This window comes from Engystomops pustulosus, chromosome 1 (genome assembly GCF_040894005.1).
Source record: "Engystomops pustulosus chromosome 1, aEngPut4.maternal, whole genome shotgun sequence".
Classification (NCBI taxonomy): domain Eukaryota; kingdom Metazoa; phylum Chordata; class Amphibia; order Anura; family Leptodactylidae; genus Engystomops; species Engystomops pustulosus.
Genome location: NC_092411.1, coordinates 177,628,346 through 177,651,847, shown reverse-complemented (window position 1 = coordinate 177,651,847; position 23,502 = coordinate 177,628,346). Strand labels below are relative to the sequence as shown.

The 23,502-nt window shown below is 39.6% G+C and overlaps 1 protein-coding gene across 1 annotated transcript in view; it reads left to right on the top strand.

Moving 5' to 3' along the window:
• The window catches only part of LOC140068103 (low-density lipoprotein receptor-related protein 2-like), a 52,843-nt gene extending 31,025 nt beyond the window's left edge, over positions 1–21,818 (top strand). The window contains exons 20-35 of the mRNA XM_072113975.1: positions 492–621; positions 4,801–4,979; positions 5,406–5,592; positions 8,182–8,400; positions 8,502–8,685; positions 9,000–9,201; positions 9,491–9,655; positions 10,422–10,622; positions 10,816–11,359; positions 11,509–11,634; positions 12,461–12,568; positions 14,005–14,241; positions 15,245–15,686; positions 16,617–16,755; positions 20,653–20,683; positions 21,739–21,818. Of these exons, the coding sequence (XP_071970076.1) occupies positions 492–621; positions 4,801–4,979; positions 5,406–5,592; positions 8,182–8,400; positions 8,502–8,685; positions 9,000–9,201; positions 9,491–9,655; positions 10,422–10,622; positions 10,816–11,359; positions 11,509–11,634; positions 12,461–12,568; positions 14,005–14,241; positions 15,245–15,686; positions 16,617–16,755; positions 20,653–20,664 (3,075 nt within the window). The 3' untranslated portion in view covers positions 20,665–20,683; positions 21,739–21,818. The remainder of the gene's footprint in view (positions 1–491; positions 622–4,800; positions 4,980–5,405; positions 5,593–8,181; positions 8,401–8,501; positions 8,686–8,999; positions 9,202–9,490; positions 9,656–10,421; positions 10,623–10,815; positions 11,360–11,508; positions 11,635–12,460; positions 12,569–14,004; positions 14,242–15,244; positions 15,687–16,616; positions 16,756–20,652; positions 20,684–21,738) is intronic.
• The last annotated feature ends 1,684 nt before the right edge of the window (positions 21,819–23,502 follow it).

The window sequence follows — 23,502 nt, the reverse complement described above, 5'->3', positions numbered from 1 at the left end:
CTCCCTTTTTAGAGGTATTAATATTTTATTCTCTTGGTGGTGCTGTCATGGTGAGGGGGTAATGGGTAATTACATACCAGTAATTTTCTTTCCCAGAACCATGACGGCACTGCTTCGTTCCCTCCCGTACTTTTGAGGTTTTTTCGTGTGGTGTTATCCACCTAATGTGGGTGGTTGATTAGTGGGTGATTAACATACTGTTAAGTCTCATACAGCTCTCTGAAATACACTGAGGTCATGGAGGAGGAGTGGAGTTCTTAAAGTCTGGGTTTCCTGTCCCTGGGGGCGGACCCCTCTCTCGCGGTGGTGGTTTTGGAAAATTACTGGTACGTATTTACCTAAAGGTCTAGGCTGTGTGTATGGTCAATGGTTTGTAAACTCCTGTAAACTCTTCCTGGTACATGCAATCATGCATAATGTAGATCTAGTTAAAGCTAAAAACTATACATTTTTTTTATTTTTATTTTTTTTAATTTTCTCCTCTTTCATAGGACTGTAAACCAGAGACTCTGCCTTGTGAAAAAACCCAATGGGCATGTTCCAATAATAATCAGTGTATCCCATCTTTATGGAAATGTGATGGAAACGAGGACTGTAGAGATGGCAGTGATGAAATCGGATGTAACTTATTTTATTAACTAACATTTTTTTTAAAGTGGAATATTCCTTTTAGAACGTCATATTATATATATTTTCCCTCACTTGAGCCATTGGGGGAGCTTGGATACTTTAGTAATCACTTTATATTTACCTGCTGCAACTAAGAGGCAGAAACTTGGCCAAAAAAGTCATAGCTACACACCTTCTGCTATACCCTTCTTGCAGATGGTGACAATCTGGTTTAGCTTGGTTTGTAGTAGTAAGACTTTGGGACCTTGAAAAAATTGGAACACTGGATCTACTGGATCTGGATTTTCCCTACGAGAGAGAAATTGGCTTGAGGTTTCTTGCTGATGTGAGAAAATGCCCTCAGGTCGCACATGCAGCTGGTTAGCCATTGCTGCAAATGCAGCTGGTTCGCCATTGTGTAATCACAGGCAGTTAACCTTCTGCATCTTATAATGGCAACATACTGGGAAATATGGGAAAAAAAAAAAGTTTTCTATATTTTTCTGACTATAAAAATTGTAGATTCACACTGAAGGCATCAAAACTATGACTATGGCACATGTGGAATTATATACTTAACAAAAAATTGAAACAAATGAAAATCTGTTTTATATTCTAGGTTCTTCAAAGTAGCCACTAGAGATCTGCCAATCGATTCTAATGAAGTGGAATTTGTTTCTAATTTCAGGAAAACTCCAGGTTTTTTTTTTTTCCCCTCCTTTATTAGCAAAATGGCCGCGAGCTCAACTTGTTACATGGGGCAGAGCACTCTGAGCAAAAATCACTCCATCTCTTCCAAACGTCAAGGGTGTCAGTTTTTGGGATTCTGTATTCCTCAAATTTAAATTTTTTTTTTTTTTTTTTTTAATTTATTTTAAGTGTATAACAATAAATCTGTGTCAAATCAACATAGTTGATTAACCAATATGTCAGGTGGAGCAGGCACAGGTCACAGCACAGTAAGGGGAAATCACAGCAGGGGTGACTGTGAGGCCAGAACTGCCATTGTCATCTAGTGGCAGTGTGTTGATGAACAACCCAAAGGTTCTCGATTGGTTGACTAGGTCATCCACTTCTTCCCAAATGACATCTGACCGCCCCAGCCAAGAGTCCATGGGTTCGTCAGATACAACCCTTAGTTGGCATGACCCAGGAGCTGGTCAGCGGCCCTCACCTGTCTTCAACCAGCCTCTGTTCTGTTCATTTCCCTCAGCCAGAGATCTTCTAGCTAGTCTGGGCTCAGCGCCACTATACAGCGAGAACAAACTCTTTGAGGACAGTCAGCAGTTGCTTGGCAGTGAAGAGGTGGGGCAGACATCCGCTGCTTCGTGCAGTAGGCGGGAAAGTAGAGATGTGGTATGGGAGGTTATGTTGCGCTTGCAAGCAGTATGCACAGCCTGAGGAGAATTGCAGTGACACTTGGGAGCAGAGTGAAGCAAGGGCTTCACCATCAATGTCTCGAAGGTGTCAGCTTGCGTGTCAGGCAGCGAAGCAGGTCACTACCGTGGCCGTGAGACAGCAGGGCGCAGGGCCGCGGGGTACAAAACCCGCTTTGCAGGTCCAAGTAAGCGGTGGTACAGGGGCTGAGCGAGGCAGTGGCATTATTAGTCAGTGCAGAGTGTTGGCGGTAAAATCACCAACCTGGCAGTGTGGCAGTTTTTTGTTAAGACACCAGAGGAGCCGAGTGTATGTATATTTAGAATTTGCAGGCAGAATGTTAAGTATGGCCAGGGAGCCTAAATTGGCATGACGGCCTTGCGTCAACAATGGCCTGGGAGAAACATGTCTCAGATGTGGTGGTCCATCCTGCCACTGCCGCAGCAGCACCTAGTGGCACACATGCCATTTGAGCCAGTCAAGGCTCCAGCACCTCTGCCGAAGGGAGTTGTTTGTCTTTGACATCATCTCCCAATCCAGATGCTCCTGCTCCATCATACCACATGTGCAGGGCACAGCAGTGTTACGTAGTTCTTCACCTGGTTTGCCTGGGTGAACAAAGTCACACAGGGGAGTAACTGCTCCGCTTCATGGAAAACGAAATCAATGTGTGCGACAACTGCAAATCGGAACCATGATGACAGACAATGGGAGGAACATGGTGTCTGTGCAGCACCAAGGAAGTCTTCCACCCATCTGTAAGACATTCTAAAAATGACCAGGAAACTGTGCGTGCACCTCAGCCATTCTTGCAAACCCAAGCACACCCTCCTCGAGTTGAAGCGGCAGAACAGCCTCCCCCAACATAGACTGATATGCAATGTTTCCACCCGTTGGAATTACAGCCTCCATATGTTAGAACGGCTGTTGAACAGAGAAAATCCATTAATGATTTTTTGATGATGCAAGCAGACAGAAGTACTCCCCAGTGTAACTATGATGTCAGCCACTGGCAGGTCATGCTTGACACCTGCCTTCTGCTCAGGGCCTTTGAATAACGTCATTCCACTGCTTCCTATCCTGGAACAGATGCTGCAAAATTTGTCTGTTCAGGGCACTCTAGCCCCGGCACCCCTGAGGACGCCACTAATGTGGCGAAACATGTGGGGGGGGGGGGGGCGTTAGTGTGAATAATTTTTAAATAGCAGACAAAGTGTGTGTGTGGCAAAAATTGCTTGAATGAATACTAGGGTAGAAAACAATATAGGTGAAACGCCACCATAGGAACGAGTCTTAGCTTCATAGGATCTCATCATTATTGTGTTGGAGTGTAGTAATTGATTTCGCAGTGAATATTAACTGCAAACGACTCAAATATTGGCTCACTCCCAAATAATGTATTGGGCACTTAAAGAGGCCACACTAAGGTCATGCGTGTACATTAACTGACACTCTTAGACCATCGATACTGTATTAAACTAAGAACTGCAACATTGTAGCAACACTATCATTATATAATACCATCAGTATCAATCATTGTAATTGAGGGCTGCAACATTGTAGCAAAAGTATCTGACAAATAAAACTAATTATCAAGGCAAGACTAAGAGCACAATATTGACACCTAGTGGCCATCTATATTAAGATCCTATGATTTTCTGAAGTTAGTCTCCCTAGTCTTAGCAAATACCACACAACTAAGTTTCCACGATGGTCTGCATAATTTTAATATAAGCCAGACATATGTCATAGTTAAAATATTTCACTTTAGTGGCTGACGGTCACAACCTTATTTTAAATACTCAAATAAAGGTGAAGTTTTAAAGACGAATGACGTAGTATTATGTCACATGTCGGTAAGGGGTTAAACCAGTGGAAATCTGCAATGTGGTCAAATGAGTTCAAATTTGAGATCTTTGGTTCCAACCACCGTGTCTTTGTGCAACACAGAAAAGGTACAAGCCTGGTTCCCACCTTGAAGCATGGAGGAGGTGGTGTGATGGTGTGGGGGTGCTTTGCTGGTGACACTGTTGGGGATTTATTCAAAACTGAAGGTATACTGAACCAGTATGGTTACCACAGCATCTTGCAGAGTCATGCTATTCAATGCGATTTGCGTTTAGTTGGACCATGACCTCAAACACACCTCCAGGCTGTGTAAGGGCTATTTGACAAATGAGAGTGATGGGATGCCATGTTAGATGGCCTGGCCTCCACAGTCTCCAGACCTGAACCCAATCGAGATGGTTTTGGGTGAGCTGGACTGCGGAGTGAAGGCGAAAGGGCCAACAAGTGCGAAGTACAGTATCTCTGGGAACTCCTTCATAACTTTTGATCAGCTTTCAGGTAGTCACCTGAAATGGTCTTACAAGAGAATACCAAGAGTGTTAATTCATAATGTTGATGCCTTCAGTGTGAATCTACAGTTTTTTTTATAGCCATGAAAATACAGAAAAGTGTGTGTGCTGTAGTTTGTGGATTTCTCTAGTCATCTGATTTTCACTGTTGATTTCAATGATTTTCTCCTTTAAATATGATCAGATCAAAGTATTGCGCTATAGAGACTTTTGTGGCAAAATTCTGCTGTCAGATGTACACTGATGTGACTTTGAAATTAGTAAGGGACTGTACCATTGATACCACTAACTTTAATACTTGGACTCTTTAAAATGCTACTTTTTCCCTGTGTATATTTTAAAACATGCATTTTTACATGGCTTGCAAATTGGTTTGTAAAAAAAAAATATGCAAACACTAATATGTTGCATATTTTACTCTAAAATTTAGAAATGGACTCTTTCTGACATTTTTCAGGTGTACCGAAAAATTGCAGCAATTACATGTACCAGTGTGCAAATTTTGACTGCATTTTAACTGATCTAGTTTGTAATGGGAAACTTGACTGCTCGGATGGCTCAGATGAAGGAGGGAAATGTCACATATCCTGTGAAGAGGGGTGTGCCCATGCCTGCCATACTTCTCCTCTTGGGCCAGTAAGTACAATTGTCAGAATTGGAGTCCAATGTAAACACTAGTCTTGGAATACACCTGATTTTGTTTTGATGTAAAGTATCAAATTAAATGGGTTGATATCTATACCCATTAAGGCAATCAATATCAATTCACTGGTTACTTGACACAAAATGCACAGTTGCAGCTTGGCTTCCATTAATGTAAATGGGAGCAGAGCTTTATTAGTGGTGTGCTGTATCCACAACACAAAGTACAGAACTGTCTACAACTATATACCAAGTACTGTGGGGGGACTGTGGGGTTACAAGATGGCAGGCCCCAACACCTCTTTTGTCATGATTTTTTTAAAATTTCTTTTCAAGAATTGGCCATAATGGTACTTTCGAGTTTGTTTAGGAATTTGTTTAATAGATGCATTTACAAATGTTATTTTCTTTATATTTTAGAAGTGCATGTGTGATAAAGGCTTTAAATTAAGTGGTAACAGAAGTGTATGCATTGACATTAACGAGTGCAAAGAACTTGATTCATCACCATGCAGCCAATCCTGCATCAATTTAAATGGCACCTTCAACTGCACTTGTCACCCAGGTTATGTTTTGCAACCAGACAATCGTCAGTGTAAAGTTGCAGGTAAAGTGACTCCTTTGTTACATTTATGCATGTAGGTTCCTCTAGTGTGTGGTGTGTTTTTTTTTTTTTTTTTTTAAATACTTGCTAGTGTTGAACCTTTCAAACATCTGCATGGGAATAAATAGAATTTTTTTTTTTTTTTTGTCACAAAGATTTCAGTTGGAGGAAGATGTCAACAGAAATACATTTGAGTAACTTTAGGGCATTAGCACTATATGTGATGTCATCTAAGGTCCTTTTACCCCACTTAACATTTGCAAAGATCTACTCGATGTATGGATCTGATAACATGAAATCACACCATGGCTTCATGGACTTCTACTCCTCCCCAAGCCTCCATGGAGCCATGCTGCGATTTCATGTGATCAGATCCATACATGGGGTAGATTTTTACAAATGTTAAGGGGTAAAGAACCTTTTACCTGTGACGTGTTGAATGATGTTACAGCTCTGTGTTCCAGTAAGGCACACTGCAAAATGTGACATCCTTTTAATGCTCCATCTGCAAGCATGTGGAAACTTTCAGCAGAAATGTTTTCTTTATGCTATAATCTCTGAGGTAATTTAATGGTTTTATAGTACATTATGTTTTATCCATATGTTTGACCCTATTTTTGTATATCATGCCTATGTTGGGGGCAGTTTGAAGATCCTCTTGTACCTTTTATAAGTTTCAGCAATTTGTCTTTGTGCAAATACCCCTTTAATGGAAAACTCAGTTTTGACAACTGAGTTATCCATTAAAGGGGTATTTCCACGAAGACCATATTAAATATACTCAGGATAACAAAAAAAAAATTCTCCAATTCACTGTTATAAACAAAAATACAGCTTTTCAGATATAATTATTGGTTGCCCCTTGACCCGACTCTGGATCTTCTGAGTTTAGGGATGGCAGCAGGGGTGTAACTAGATGAGGCTGGGCCCAACAGCAGATTTCTGCATGGGGCCCCCTCTTCCCCTTTAAAAATAAATATATACATATTTGAACACCTTCATATACACATACAAGGTTCTACACTCATACATGATTTAATACACTTTTACACATATAAATACATGTATACAATTATACGCAAACATTTATACATTCACAAATAGAGTATATACAAATTTATACAGTGTACTTATTATATACACTTATACAACCATAGTATATACACATCAAATTTGCACAAATATTATATAGTACATGCACAGATATTATATAGTGCATGCACATTCTATGTATACATCATATACTTAAACATATAGTGTGTACCCACTATATATCCACATGCATGCAATATAAACACGCCGTATACACACATAGGTGCACATTTATCATATCCTGACACTAAGCCTCCACCAGCACACTACATAAATCACAGCTTGTACCGGTGTACAATAAATAACAAATGTGCCATATACTGTGTATATATACATATAGCATATAGACGTCATGCACACATACAGTACATACACCATATATAATGGCATATATGCATAAATGCTCATATGGCATGCATTTACACATATATACACTCATACAGGATGCATACACACACCATACAGCATATACATGTTTACAGAGATGTATGTGTATATGTCAAACCCCCCCCCCATCTAAAGATAAAAATGGGTACATAAATTATCTGTCAATGAGATGGGCGGTCGGCCGCGGATGGGAGAAGCTGGCTGGAGAGTCGGGCTGGACACCCCCAGTGGCTGGGCCGAGGAGGGGGGCCACAGATCGGAGTGCCGGGCTGGGACCCCGCAGTGGGTGCACTGGAGGTGCGGACTATGGATGGGAGAGACAGGCTGGGTGGCCGCGGGCAGCGGACAGGAGATTCGGCCCACAGATGGGAGAGGCTGGCCGAGCAGCTTAAGACCGAGCCATCGGGGCAGTCGCAAATTAGGAGTCTCAGATGAGGTGGGCGAACAGGGGATGGCACAAGGGTGTTCCCATCGCCCCAGTCCACCCCGGGCCAGCTGCTACGGTTGTTGTAATGCCACTGATCGTCAGACTTCTTGTTTTTCTATCTTATGATATTTTGTTATATCCATCTTGTGGATCTCATCACCTGTCACCTTTTCTGTGTCGTACTAGTACAATGTTCAGAAGCTAAATGAGTATGTAAACCTGTACCCTGATGATCTAATCACATTGTCGTCACACAGAACTAGAGACCTCATAATGTGTCTGCTTAGACTAACTCTAAGTCTCTCATATAAACAGCACATGGAGAAAACTGAAGATTTTCTCGTACCCCATCTCATAGAAGACCTCAAAGAAAAGAATAGAGTTTTATGGATGTGTCTGACTCGCAATGCTACAGCTTATGTCATTATTATGTCTTTCCTCCTCTTTTGGCATATGTTCACTGTCCTTCTTAGACATGCCATGAGACCAGTAAATGGGAGCAGTAAAGTGTGGGGGGGGGGGGGGTTTGTGTAAAAAAAACACAACTGTAATGGACAAGAGGACCTAAGCCAAGACATACCTGCCACTAAGTGACAAAATTTCAAATGTCATTTATTTTGGTGGATGGACTTTATTGGTAAAGCAGAAGTGAATTTTTGTTTTTGTTTTTTTTTTTCCCTTTGTAGGTACAGAACCAATTTTGCTAGTAGCAATTCAATTTGATCTTCTCTTATATAAATTGAGGTCATTGGATGAGGAGATTCTTATGTCCACCGATAAAAGCTCAATGATATTTTCTGTGGATTATGATGTAATGGAACGCAAAATTTTCTGGATGGACCTTAACGCTGAGAGTATAAAGTGGATAACTATGGGCACAAAAGCAAAAGGAACCATAGTTAAAGGTAAGGGCTAGTCTTCACATGGCTTGTGTAACATTTTTGTTCTTCAATAGCAATTTTAAAAGGCAGGTTTATACTACTCGCTTTGTCATTCTTTAATTCAGGCGTGAAATCCGACTGTATAGCTGTTGATTGGGTTGGCCGTAACCTCTACTGGACTGATGGGGTAGCTGGGCAGATACTTGCAACAGGTCTCAATGTATCTTGGAAGGGATTTCCAGAATACACAGTTATACTGGATGAAGATATAGACCAACCACGCTCTTTGGTTTTACAGCCACTAAGTGGGTGAGTTGTATACACAACACTGCTCTGTTGAAATCTACCTCCTATGAATCTTCCCTTCACGTAATTCCTATTTTTTCATTTAAGAGAAGGTCTTTAAGTGGCTTTAGCTGTTAAATATTCCACTTTATTTAGCATGTCAAACTTGCTTCTCTGGCCAGTTACCATTTTTGACTGAATAAAAGACAAGCTCTTAAATGACTGGAACATAAAAAATCATCTTATTGAAACAATGAAATATATTTATATATAATATATTGTTAGAACTTTCTTTTAAAACCAAAATTAAAAACTGTAATTTACAATCTTTCATTCAGACTAATGTACTGGTGTGAAATTGGAATAGAGCCACAAATTGAGCGTGCCGGTATGGATGGAAGCCGCAGGAAAGTTCTAATTACAGAACAACTTGGGTGGCCAACTGGATTGGCACTTGATCTGCTGAGCTGGAGAATTTACTGGTCTGATGAGAAGCTTCACTCTATTGGCTCAGCAAGTTTAGATGGTACAGATATTAAGGTAGGTACTAATGCATTTTATTGAAGCTTGCCCATACATATCTATTTGTTGACTGAACTACTGTTCCTATAAAATTGATATAACATTTCTTGTGGCTATGGAACAAATATTTGGCACAACTGGGAATATTAGCAGATTAGTAGATTGCTCCTTGGAGTGAGCCACCCAAGTCTCTGATCATTGCAACCCTATTAAAGTATGCAGTCATTTTTGGGCTATATTTTATTAATATTATATAAAAAATTTGCTCAGTTTTACCTTGAAAACCTTGTGTTTTTTTTTCTGTTAGGTGATTCAACTCAAAACCATTCAAAGTCCCTTTGCATTGACTGTGTTTGAGGAGGAGATCTATTGGTCTGAAATAAAGGCAAGAACTGTGCAAAAAATGAGTAAGAGGACTGGTAAGAATTTCTCTGTTCTGATAAAGCGACATGGACAACCATATGGACTCAAGGTACCTTTACAAATCATGCTGTTCACACTTGTAGGGCAGATGCCACACTACAGTTTAACATCTGAAAAGTACTGCAGTCTTAAAAGTTGAGTTTGACTACTCTGAATTATTTGAATTCTTCAGAACGAAATGCATGTATATAATGCTCCAGATTAAGGGCTCTTTCACATTGGCGTTTTTTCATCTCTGTTGTTCAGTGATTTTTGCATGGATGCCTCGCAAATCCATTGATTCCTATTAAGGTTTTCACATTGGCTTGTATTTTCACTGATATATTTTTTTCATGGATGCATATCACAGAAGGCAATAGTCCTATGGGTCCACAAAAAAATGGAACATCTTGTTTGTTTGTTTGTTTGTTTTTTTTATTTTTTACTAATGCTGCAAAAAAAGTGATGCTTTCAAGCAATGTTAAACCTTTTAGTTTGTTTTGTGGACACTGGGACAAAGCAGAAAAAATGCACACAATGGGGACAAAAAGCAACAAATGTGCAACTGAAGCTGAGCACCCACCCCAATGCGAAAGAGCCATTAGGTTGCATCCACATATGGCGTTAACGCATGCATTTTCATATGCATGGACGCTGCCTCAGTGCTCTGCATTGTAAATTAAATCCATTTTTTGCGTTGAAGAGAACTCTAGAAAGGGGATCCTTTGAATGTTTGGGCAGATGATTTAACTATACCTCCATTTTGGTAATGGTTCTATTCATGGTTGGTGGATTCCTTTTTAATGGCTTTATTTTTTTAATTTTCTTCTTTTTAGGTAATGCATGAAGTATTACAACCTACTACTGATAATCCCTGTCAAAAACTGCCTTGTTCTCATTTGTGCCTGATTGGTCCCGGAATGATTGGAAGCTGCCGATGCCCTACAGGATTTGTGCTTTCAAATAATTTACTCGATTGCATTCCACTGAAAGATTTGCCTTTTCTTCTAATTGCAATGGCTTCAACTGTCAATCAGGTACATAGCATCAGAGGCAAACCGAAATATCACTATTGATATTGATCAGTAGGGTTGTACATGGGTTGAGCTCTTCTCCCAGTTACAATAAAAAGGCAGCTTAAAATCATAATTTTGACTATTTTGCCTGGTTTCTGCCATTCCAGATTTAATGCAAGCTAGAGCTTTCTCAAATTGTTATGTTTCCCTTTAGGTTGATCTTCAGAAACTTAACTTGGTGGACCAAAAGGTTCCAACCATGCATCAGATTGCAAAACTGAAAAACGTTCACCTGATCTCTTCAATTGACTACATCATACAAGATCGATCTCTTGTTTTTTCTGTTAAACAAGGTGGATATATAGCCTCAACAAAAGCTAAAGATTCTGATTTTACAGACTGGAAAAAAATAGTTTTTGTTGATGACAGTGTATCCTTCATTGCTGTGGACTGGACAACTGGAAATATTTTCTGGAGTAGCACAGTCAAACAATCAATTCAAGTGGCAACTGCAAATGGCATGTATACAGCTTCAGTGCTGGAAGAGGATTTGTACAAGCCAACCTGTCTTGCACTTTATCCACCTAGTGGCCTATTGTGCTACTTTGATGCAGGAATAGAAAGTAAAAAAAACAGCCTTAAGATAGAATGTGCAAATATGGATGGAAATAACCGGAGAGTACTGTGGAAAAAAAGCAAAGCTGTGGTAGGACTGACCTTTGCTGACTCTGGAACTAGACTTTACTGGGCTGATAGAGGTAAACTATAGATTTTATTTATAATAACTTTTTTGTTTTACACCTTTCTAAAATGCAAGAAAACTGTCTTGTTCCCATGACAGAGATACGTGACAATTTTTATTCCATTGTTTTAAACATAAGTAAATGAGCTCCTTTTTTACTTACAGGATATGGTACCATTGAATCAATTAAGGTAGATGGATCAAGTTATAAGCTGGTCCGGAGTGGGCTGCGTGGCATTAACACATTCACTGCTGGAAATGGTGTTTTGTTCTGGACAACTTTTGATAATGGTATGATAAATTACAAATTTCATTTTTTATTTATTCGTTACACTCTAATTTAACAGATTGACTATTAGTTACAGCTCCTACTGTGTGCTGTGACTTCCTCTTCTGACATGAGTTGACATAAGGGTTAAGGAGGAGGGTTAAGACAGTAGAATAGCCTGTGAAGCCAGTGCATGGCTCTGGTAACATCCTTTTGACCCCCCCCTGGCTCATATTTAAATTTTGGGATTTTCAATTTTCGAATGAAGGAAGCCATGGGTAACAAACATAAGATTACCATCAAAATCAAGCCGGTGACTGTGGTAGATTTTCTTTTTAAAGAGGAGAGCTGGGTCACTGGCTGGGAGAAATGTCAAGATTCTTCACTAAATCTTTGTCATGCAGAGGGCATGGTTTACAATTGTCTGTCAGACTAGAATTACTTGCAAAATACTGTTGTCCCCTCTATTTAGTATCTTTTTATTGGCAATGGTGATTCTATAAGAATTTTTATATTTCATGGTAGAGAGAATTGAAAGACAGTGGATGCACCAGCTTGCATAGCAGCAACTTTGGTGCAGGGAGAAGTACAGCTGCACAAAAATGAGGGGGAGCAAGTGTTTTGATGACTTTGTGCAAAACCACAGAATTTTTAACTTCAATAATGTTACCCTGAAAATGGATTGCTTTTACATTGTTTGGAAAAAGCACAATTAAAATAACCTTTTTTGGCTGATTTTGGAAGGTGGTATATGACTTATTTTAAAATTTTGCAATGGTCAGGTTTGTCTTTCCATACAAATATATGTATTGCCTTTTATTACAATTCTTCTAAACTTTTTCTCTTTAGGCACCGAAAGAGTTTGGTTCAGTAAAACTGGCACAAGTGAAGATAAATATTTAGAAATGAACCAAAAGGTGGTAGATATAAAAGTATATAGCAGACCAGACCAGCAAGGTAAATAGTTGTGTAGCTTCATGTATGGTGTGTATATGTATATATTACAATAGGACAAAACAAACCTATTAAAATCTATTTTAGACTGAGTGGTATAGCTTTAAACCACAGCTATGCCTTGTTTTCTTCTGTGTGTCAATGATTAGCTTTAGGCAGATTGTAATAGGCCCCATCGCTAGACTGTCTAGAGACTTGGAAACCCTGATGCAAGTTGTCCCAACTCCTTTTCCAGCAGTTCCATCAGTCAATTGACAAAATTATAAGCTCAAATACCATATACAACAGGATACTATAAAAAGATAAGCTCCCCATGTAATGAACACTGATGCATAAAAGGGTTGTTCACTTTAAACAAATTCCAGCAGATAATTAATACAGGCAGTCCCCGGATTACATACAAGATAGTTTCTGTAGGTTTGTTCTTAAGTTGAGTTTGTATGCAAGTCAGAACCGTATACTTTACTATTGTAACCCCAGTCAAAAATGTTTTGGTCTCTGTGACATGGGATTGTCATTGTCACAATTGGATGTTGAATTGTCACAAGAACCAGGATTTATAATGAAGCTTCATTACAGGCACCATTGATAACTGTTATAGCTGTTTATTGTAGCCTAGGACTAAAATACAGCAAATTACCAATATCCAGAGGTCCGTTTGTAACTAGGGGTCGTATGTAAGTCAGGTGTTCTTAAGTAGGGGACCGCCCGTATTGTTTGTGTGATTATGTTAAAAATCTTTCCAATACTCTGTATCAATTCTTCAGATTCCAAGATTTCTGCTTGTTCGCTGTCATGCAACAAAAAGCTGCATCATTTACTTCCTGTAGATAAACAGGGGTCCATGGTCATGTGATCTCACAAAGGGGCATGGCTTGATATAATACAGTGTAATCAAAGCTGTATGATGCTAACCATCGATACACCTCTGTAACATCACATGACCATGGACCAGTGTTTATCTACAGGAAGTAAACAAAAGCTTTCTATAGAAAGAAAGCAAGCAGAGTTAAATTGACACAGAATTGATAAAGTATATTGTAAAATGTAATAACGTCTTTACACAAACAATATTAGAGGTAATGTGCTTACAGTAGACAACCCTTTTTCTTGTGTAGTGTCATCTGCAACCTGAAACCTCACAAAATTAAAGACTTATTCTATATCTATCTGACCTCTGATTTTATATAGTGATGTTCTTGGACATGCCCTTGCCCCCCTTCCAGGTGAAGTAGCTGTTGTGGCTCAGTACCTTTTACTGTTATACCAAAAAACCCAGTCAACCTTTTTGCATGGGACAGTAGAAAAAGAAAATTTGCTTTCTTCATTATACCTCCAATCTACCTGCTGTTGAAAATTCTTAATATATGCTTTGAAAACTTTGTGATTCATAGGATGTGTCCTTACATTTTATAGACATCTGTTTTCTCTTGTAACAGCCAACAGTGGATGTTCTGCAAATAATGGTGGATGTAGCCAAATTTGTCTAGCAAATCGTGAAGGTCGTACGTGCCGTTGTTCACTAGCTCATGAACTAGTAAATGCAACATTGTGTCTCGAGGTGCCCAAATGTCACAAAGGATATTTGCTTTGCAAAGATGGGTTAAAGTGTGTACCGGATAGCAAGATATGTGACCACAAGAGGGACTGTTTGGATGGCTCAGATGAGAGAGGCTGTAAGTGGTTATAAATACAAACGTGTCTGGAAAATCTCTAAATCATTTCTATAAACAAGTTTAGATGTTATACACTGTAGCTTTATCTGGCAAAAACTGGTGTTGGGTTGATGACCTGAAGAAGTGAATCATATCTTTGTGTATACAACAGGACTATGAACACTGCATTTATATTACAAGACTGGAACTGGACTTGGAGTACTGGAAAGCACTCCTGTACAAGATTTCCTAACTAACCTGCTACACTTCCCTTTATCCTTTGTTGAGTTAGAAGCAGCTGACTACTGGTTAGGTATTACAGTGGAGATTAAGGGGATAATTCTGGTTTATACATATATTTTCAGTCCTGCTAAGAGTACACAAACAGGTATGGTTACACAGCTCTTGTCTGCAGTCTTGTATGGGTCATAACAGGTGACACTCAACTTGAACAAATGTTCTCTAGAAGTTTACATAGTATGGATACACATTTCTGAAAAATGGTGGTGCCTCTGGTACCTCTTAGCTTCTCATGCCCTTATTTATAATTGAGCTCTTAGGGGCTCAAAGCTCAATTAACAGCTATGGAGCCCCTCATTTGCATTATTTTAAAGCCTTTTTAATAAAAAAAAAAAAAACCAAGGGCATGAGAAGCTGAAGGGTGGATCCTGTCAAAGTGGGCAAACATGTTGGAGTGCTTGGTTTAAAATCCTTGATCCTGGTGGTAGATTTCCTTTACCCACATCATGAGTCCATAGACTTTCTTTCCTAGTTTAACTATCAGATAATGCTGGAAGTATTGGAACTTGCAGCCTACTTTCATATGTTTACTGTGACCCCAGTTCCGATGTGTCAGTTAAGCCAGGAAATTATATGAATGTATTTGGGCAAGGAAACCAGTCACTGGAATAGACCATTTAGATGGGTTTATAGTTTAGTGGAATCAATGTTCTGACACCTCACTGTAAAAAAAATAGTACCCCATAAAAAATACTTGATACCAATTATATTTTGTTCTTTTCAGGCATATATGGTGATGAAAACTTATTAAAGCCTGTCGTCTCACCCACAAAATCTAATATGCCCATCAAGGTCATGGGTCATCCAAGACTTCATCAAGGAAAAGTAGAAATCTTGTTGAACACAGAATCCACTATTTTGGAAAGCAAAACTTCCTCTGAAGATTTGAAAGAGCTTGAGGATAACAGTCTGACAAATGAAGATTTTGGCAGAAACATGGAGTCTAGGCCATGTACCAGTGAGACTTGTAACATGAGGGGAGAATGTATAGTAGATGCTGGTGTTATCAAATGTAAATGTTTTTCAGGCTACAGTGGAGACTTTTGTGAAGTGGGGGTAAAAGCCCTTGCTGTTCCCCTCACGGTTGGCACAGTGGCAGTTCTACTTGTATTTGTACTGGTGGCAGGAATCTTTGTGTTTGTGACGCGAAGGAAAGCCTTGCAAAGGTATGAATTTCAAAAATATCTAACATTTTGCCAAACTCTGAAGCATCAAGATTAGTGTGTAGATGACTGATAAGGTTCAGTTTGGGGGTTTCTACTACGCTCTCAATTTTAGTAGAGCATAACAACTAAACAGAAGGCCTTTATTCAACTTCTGTTAACCTTCAGTACATTAAGGTCTTTGCAAATCTTCCATTTCACTTTTGTTTTATAGCAGAAAGGTGATGGCTAGGTACAGTTTTTTTTTTCTATGGATAACAAGCTAAGATCGCATCTGCATTCAGCAGAATCCTTCATGTGAATTCTATTCTTCACTACAGATTACATATCTATGCAGCGGGAGAGGGAGCAGAAAGTGACACTTAATGAGATTTGGCAAGATTGTAATACCATCCAGGGTGAAAGTAGATTAGGAGGGAAGGGTAAGGACCAGTTGGTACGGAAGGAAGGGCTTTGCAGGATTAATATATATATTTTTTTTCTTTAATTAGTAAGGTCTCAGTATGGTTCAAAATGCTGGTGGCTATTCAGGAATAGTGATTTTTGTCATTCTGATGTGACCTTGTAAGGAAATGGCAGCTTTCAAGGTGACAAACGCCTGTTGATTTCAGACGGCTATTGAGTCCTTCCTACAGTGTCACTGCTTGGTACTTGGTGCTTAGTAGGAACTAACATTTATGACCCTTGGTCTTTCCACCCCCCAAATACATTTTTGAGGGGCATCACCAAAATTCTATTTATAACTTGCTACAAGTTTTGCTTTGAAAGCTTGTCAAGCTCATGGATGGCAAAGTCTGTTAATTTATGCCATTTTGAGATCGATTAACTATGTCAAAGTCTCAATCATATTTTCTATTTTACAGAACATTGTTGTATTGATTCTTCTTGTATTAACCTTTCTATGCATATTTCCCTGTAACTGCTTTCATTTAGGACTTCTAGCTCTGCGTCTTCAAGGACACTGACAAGGCAAGCAGCTAAGGATATGGAGCCACTGGAATTTCAAAAGAACGAGTCTTCTGAAACATTTCTTAATGATGCATTTGAGTCCGGAGGTACCACTACTGATCAGGTATTATTGTTTCTAGACTTTATAGCTTGCTTTATACCTGGTTATTTACCCCTTTAGGACTTCCATATGACTGTGTCCAGATGCGTTCAATTCGGGTGTCCTATTAACCCCTTAAGGACGGAGGGTTTTCCGGCTCATTTCTCGCTCTCCAACTTCAAAAATCCATAACTTTTTCATTTTTACGTGTACAGACCTGTGTGAGGGCTTATTTTGTGCGTAACAAATTTTACTTTCCCGTAATGTTATTTATTTTAACATGCCGTGTACTGCGAAGCTGAAAAAAAATTCCAAATGTGGAAAAATTGAAAAAAAACTGCACGTGCGTCACGTTCTTGTGGGCTCAGTTTTTACGACTTTCACTCTTCGCTCCAAATAACACGCCTACTTTATTCTTTGGTTCGGTGCGATCGCGGTGATACCAAATTTATATAGGTTTTATTGTGTTTTAATACATTTTCAAAAATTAAACGAATGTGTACAAAAAAGAAAAACATTTTTTTGCCATCTTCTGACGCTAATAACTTTTTCATACTTTGGCGCACGGAAATGTGTGAGGGGTCATATTTTGCGAAATGAGGCGACGTTTTCATTGCTACCATTTTGAGGTCTGTGCGACATTTTGATCATTTTTTATTTCATTTTTTATGTTATGTAAAAAGGTGTAAAAGTCGCATTTCGGACATTTGGGCGCCATTTCCCGCCTCGGAGGTCACCGCCGGCCGTAACCGTTTTTATATTTTGATAGATCAGGCATTTTGGGACGCGGCGATACCTAATATGTCTGATTTTTACTGTTTGTTATGTTTTATATCCGTTCTAGGGAAAGGGGGGTGATTTGAACTTTTAATATTTTATTAATTTTTTTTATTTTTTAAACTTTTTTTTTTCTTTCACTATTTTTTAGACCATCTAGGGTACAATAACCCTAGATGATCAGATCGCTCCTACCATATACTGCAATACTACAGTATTGCAATATATGGCGTTTTTGCAGGTCTTACATTACAATGAGCCACTGGCTCATTGTAACGAACCTGCATAAACCATGTAGCCTCGTGTCAAGAGAAGACCCGAGGCTACCATGGTAACCGATCGCCGCCCCCCGATGACGTTCGGGGGCGTGGCGATCGAAAAAAAGATGGCGGCGCCCACGCGACTTTGCGGGCGGCGTTTAGAGGGTTAATAGCCGCGATCGGTGCAAGCACCGACCGCGGTTATTAGCGGTGGGGGTTTTGTGCAAAATGCAAAAACCCCCACCTCTGTATGAAGAGGACTCAGCCCGTGAGCCCTCTTCATACATCCCTTATACCTCTGCGCCGTAGAGCTACGGCGCAGAGCGTTAAGGGGTTAAAGAGAATCTCCTGTTTACTATAATTTCATTGTTATGATTGTTTTTCTTGTGGAAACAGAACCCCTTAAGGACGCAGGTTTTTTTTGCTCATTTCTCGCTCTCAAAAATCCATAACTTTTTCATTATTCCGTTTATAGAGCTGTAAGAGGGCTTATTTTGTGTGTAACAAATTTTAATTCCCATGTTATTTTTTTCCTGCTTCCCAGTACACGGCATGGAATAATAACATTCCAAATGTGGAAAAATTGCAAAAAAAAAATGCATGTGCGTCATGTTATAGTGGGCTCAGTTTTTAAGACTTTCACTCTGCTCCAAATAACACCTCTGCTTTATTCTTTGGTTCGGTACGATCACGGTGATATCAAATTTATATAGGTTTTATTGCGTTTTTATACATTTTCCAAAATTAAACGAGTGTGGCCGAAAAAGAAGAAAAAAATGTTGCCATCTTCTGACACAAATAACTTTTTCATACTTTGGTGTGCGGAGCTGTGTGATGTGTCATTTTTTGCTAAATGAGCCGAAGTTTTCATTGCTACCATTTTGAGGACTGTGCGACATTTTGATCCCTTTATTTTTTTTTATGTCATGTAAAAAGGTGTAATAGTCACATTTCAGACATTTGGGCGCCATTTCCTGTTTTGGAGGTCATCGTCAGCGGGTCATTTTGGTACGCGCCAATACCTAATGTGTTAGTGATTTTTACTGTTTGTTTTATATCAGCTCTAGGGAAAGGGGGGTGATTTGAAATTTTTTCTAAATTTTTACATTTTTCCTTTTTTTTTTTTTTCACCATTTCTTAGACCCTCTAGGGTACAATAGCCCTAGATGGTCAGATTGTTCATACCATATACTGCAATATTACTGTATTACAGTATATGGCACTTTTGCATATGATTCATTACAATGAGCCACTGGCTCATTGTAACGAATCTCCTGACACCATGCAGCCTGACGTAGACCCGTGGCTGTCATGGCAACCGATCGCTACCCCCCCAATGACGTCCGATGGCGCTGCCATGTTTTAATTGCCGCCGGTTACTCTGCCGGCGGAAGAGAAGAGGTTAACATCTGCAATCGCTACAAGCACTGACCACAGGTGATAGCTGTGTGTCTTTGCTGCAATATGCAATAGAAAAAGTATTAAAGGGAACCTGTCTCCAGGGACCTCATTTTCACTAAAGACAGGTTGCACACCTGCAGTTCAAATCTGCCTTTTTCTAAGCATTTGCATTACAATATAATTGTGTATTATAACTTGCCTTGCACCCTGACAAAATCCTCTGTTAAGTTCTAACACACAATGAAATTATATTCAATACGGTTTATTTAGTTGAAGAGTGTATGCATACAGTTCAAGAAGCGGTAGTGAACATTTTTGGTAACAATGACAGTATACATCCCAACAGCAGCAGGACACGCAGGACCCAAAAACAGTGAATGTGAAAGGGAGACCCCCGCATGCAGCAAGCTCACTGCAGCGTGGTGGCGACGTGCCAAATCCATATATAAAGACCAACTCTCTATTGTTTCAGATTGTTTATAATGAATAAGGATGAGAATGTAACCAAATATAGAGTCTTAGATGTTACATATTAAGTGCGTTCAAGACAAATAACACACAATGAAATTATAATGCAAATGCTTAGAAAAGGTAGAAAGACAGGTGTGAAGGGCTTCTGCAACCCGCCTTAAGTGTAAAATGAGGTCCCTGGTTACAGGTTCCCTTTAGGCCTTGGAATATTACATAGGTGTAGTATGCCCGGGAAGAAGCCATCAGGTGAAGCTCTGAGACAGGTGGGAGCTTTTTGTGCTTGAAAAGCAACCTTTATTTTTATGCAAGGTCTTTTTTAATGCTTTCTTTTTCTCAAATGATATCAGACCCAAAACTGAAAGATAAATGAAGGGAATGCTTATCTGTTGGACCATGGATATCAGGCTACTTTTGTGTACAGTGATTGGGATCACTGTGTAGGATGAGGTTTCCCAAAACGGTCCTATAGAAAATTCAATCTTGTCCTGCAAAATAGTTGAGGCATAAAAAGTTTGTTGGACATTAAAAAAAACCTAAAAAGGTATGATTCAAAACTCTCCAATTAAAAAAAATAAATTGTGCTCTGTGAACCACAAATGTCAGCATTCCAAACTATGAGATTTCAATGGTTATTTATATGAATAAAATTCCATAAAAGGGTTAAGGATTTTAAACCACTTTATGGTTATTAGCTTCATGGAGGGGTCAGTTCTGGGGACTCCCACTAATTTGGTAGAAAAAAATTATAAATGCATGTTGGGCATATTGGTTATTGGTGACCTTGAGAATGTTGGGGGGGGGGGGGGGTTTGTGGTACTAGACGATCCATCTCGGAGGTCTCATTTTTACAGAATTTGATTCATTTTTGAATAATTTTGTACAATTAACCTAAAACCCCTCCCAATTTTTTACTTTTTTTTTTTTTTTTTTTAAATTTCAAAGCAGACTATTTTCTGCCATTCAAATTTGGGTGGACACTGAAAGTTATCTTTTCTTCCCCCTGAAATTTTAGGATCATATCTGAGACTGTATTGCACAATGAGGTACGGCATGTTTTTCCACTCTTCTTGTACAATTTCTACTTAAAGTTTTATAATTTTCCATAGTTTTAATGCTATATTTTTTTGGAGCTATGCAGTGGCTAATAGCTAGGATTGCTGTCAATTTTGTTAATGGGGGGGGGGGGGGTACAACTATTGGCATTCCAATTAAAGAAAAACTGTCAGGTCCTCTTTAAGGGTGATGTCACACATGGCGTTTTCAGATCGAAAAAAAAGCATTCGTTTAAAAACGCATCCGGTTTTAAAAAAAACACATCAGTTTTTAAAAAACAGTGCATTTTCAGATTTTAAAAACAGCCCAAAAATGGCCTAAAAACGCCATGTTTGATATCCCAGCAGTCCATTCCTAAATCTGTATGCAAATGACCTGAGGTCCAATGAATAATCATATTCGGCTGTCCAGCTTATTCATGAGTGGGAGGCGCAGCTGGTTCCTCCGTGCTTCCTGCCACACAACCTCAGCCTGTGTGTGTAATCAACAGCTCCAGGATGCAGCCATGTGTACAGCAGAAAATGTGTAGCTGATGTCAATGCTTTACTATACATTACACACAGGCCTTAGCAGGGGGGGGAGGGGTAACAGGGGCCGACATCAGTCTGCATGTGCCCCGCCTCATTTACATAATAAAGAAAAGATGATTTTAGAATGATTAGTGTATGAATTAAGTAGACAGACTGGGATGGAATCCTTGTGGGCGGCTCCAACAGTTGGTAGTGACGCCACACAGCCACACTCTAGACTACACCAACCTTTCGGATTGCAAAAGGCAACATGTAGAGCAGTTGAGCTGACCTCCTATGGGTGGAAACTACTCTATTTAGTTTGTTAGGCAGTACATGCTGTTCACATGCTGTGTTTGCATTTAGAAATGTAATGTTGCATTATTTACCAGCAAAACATTGTACTGCTTGTTGCTGATCGCTTGCATTTGGGTATTAACGCACACACATAGCAAAGTAACTTGGTAAAGCCGCCTCAATCTTGGATAGATATCAAGCCTATGTGAAATAATTAACTTTTCATTTTCCACCCACAGGGAATGAACTCGACGAAGATCAAATTTATGCATCAGAAAATCTAAATATATATTATGTGAATAAAAATTTAAACTATTCAGACGGTTTATTTGTCCCCTTTTTATTATTGTACATATATTCTTTGTGATGGCACATTCAGATATTTTCAGGAAAGCGTACAAAAAAACTTGCCTCCCCTCGCCCACCCCTTTGCACTACCGCTCAAAAGTTTGGGGTCACTTATTAATCTTATATTTTAAAGAAAAGCACATTTTCTTTCAATGAAGCGAACATTAAGTTTTTTTTTTAAATCAAATAAATTTTTTATTAAACATTTTCAAGTTTTACTTACATTAAAACAGTATCCCCCCCCCACCCCCTCCCTTCCAACAACTCCCCCTCCCCACCTGGTTACACATATAGTCTCATAAGTATATTGCTTTACGGTTCACTCAATGAATTTTTAACAGACAGTAAGAAGCCTGGTTATCAATGACCAATTTCTAATCGATTTCAGGATATAATGTCACATTTTAACAATTCCTCATTCTATAGTCAATATATCACGACCTCGCTCCCGGCCACTCTCCCCAAATCTTATTGAATTCTTTAATAGCTTTCCTCTTAAGATAAACCCCTTTTTCCATTTGAATGAGTCTAATCATTTTATCCTTATATTCTTTTAAGGTAGGTGGGTCTGGGCTCAACCATTTTTGAGCTATCAGCTTCCTAGCTTGATATAATGATCTTTTGAGCGCTAATCTGAGACTCTCATTACCCGGTAGTTCCTCAACATATCCCAGGACACATTGTAAAGGATTCTTGGGAATAGTCAGTTGAAATATGCTTTCCAGATATGTAAGCACTCCACTCCAGAAGTGACCCAGGAATGCGCATCCCCAGAACATGTGCATATGATCAGCTGGGCCCTGGGCACATCTAGGGCACACATCATCCTGCCCAACTCCAACGCGGTAGAGGAAGGCAGGAGTTCTGTACACCCTATGAACAAGATATATTTGTGAAATCCTTAGGGCCTCAGATGTTGACACCTGAGGAACTGATGCTAAAATTCCCTCCCATTGGTCATCTGAGATGGGTCCCAAGTCTACCTCCCATTTCTGCTTCAAATTGAGGGGAAAATTCTTTAGGTAGGCTTCAAGCAAATGACTATACAATAAGGAGATCAGGCCAGCAGTTTCCCCTTTGGCGGCCGTTATTGTGATCACAGGAGCAGTACCAGTGGTAAGTTTTGTTGTGGTCACCTGTGTATCCCACGCATGTCTTAGCTGTAAAAATTTGTAGAATTGGCTATGTGGTAATTGGAATTGCTCCTGTAAGTCAGAGAATGCCTTAAAAGTACCCTCAGAGTGCAGCTGATGGATAAACTTCACACCCGCCTGTTACCAGGGAGTAAAGCCCTCCAGCCTAAAAAATTCTGGTAACCTTGGGTTCTTCCAGATGGGGGTGAAAGGAGTGCAACCTTCAACCTCCATCAATTGCTTGACTTTCCCCCAGACCTTTACCATAAGCGTCAACGTGGGGATCCTAGCTCCTCCCTGTCCCGGAAACCCAGCTTCAACGGCTGCTAACAAGGGTCTGTGAGGTGTCATTTCACTAACTAAAGCCGCAACAGCCCCACTCCCCTCCTCCACTCCCCAACCCCTCAGACGTTGTAATTGTGAGGCCAAAAAATAAATCCAGGGATTTGGAGCCGCCAGACCTCCAGCCTCTTTAGACCTCTGCAGCGTCTCATATTTAATCCGCGCCACCCCTTTTTTCCA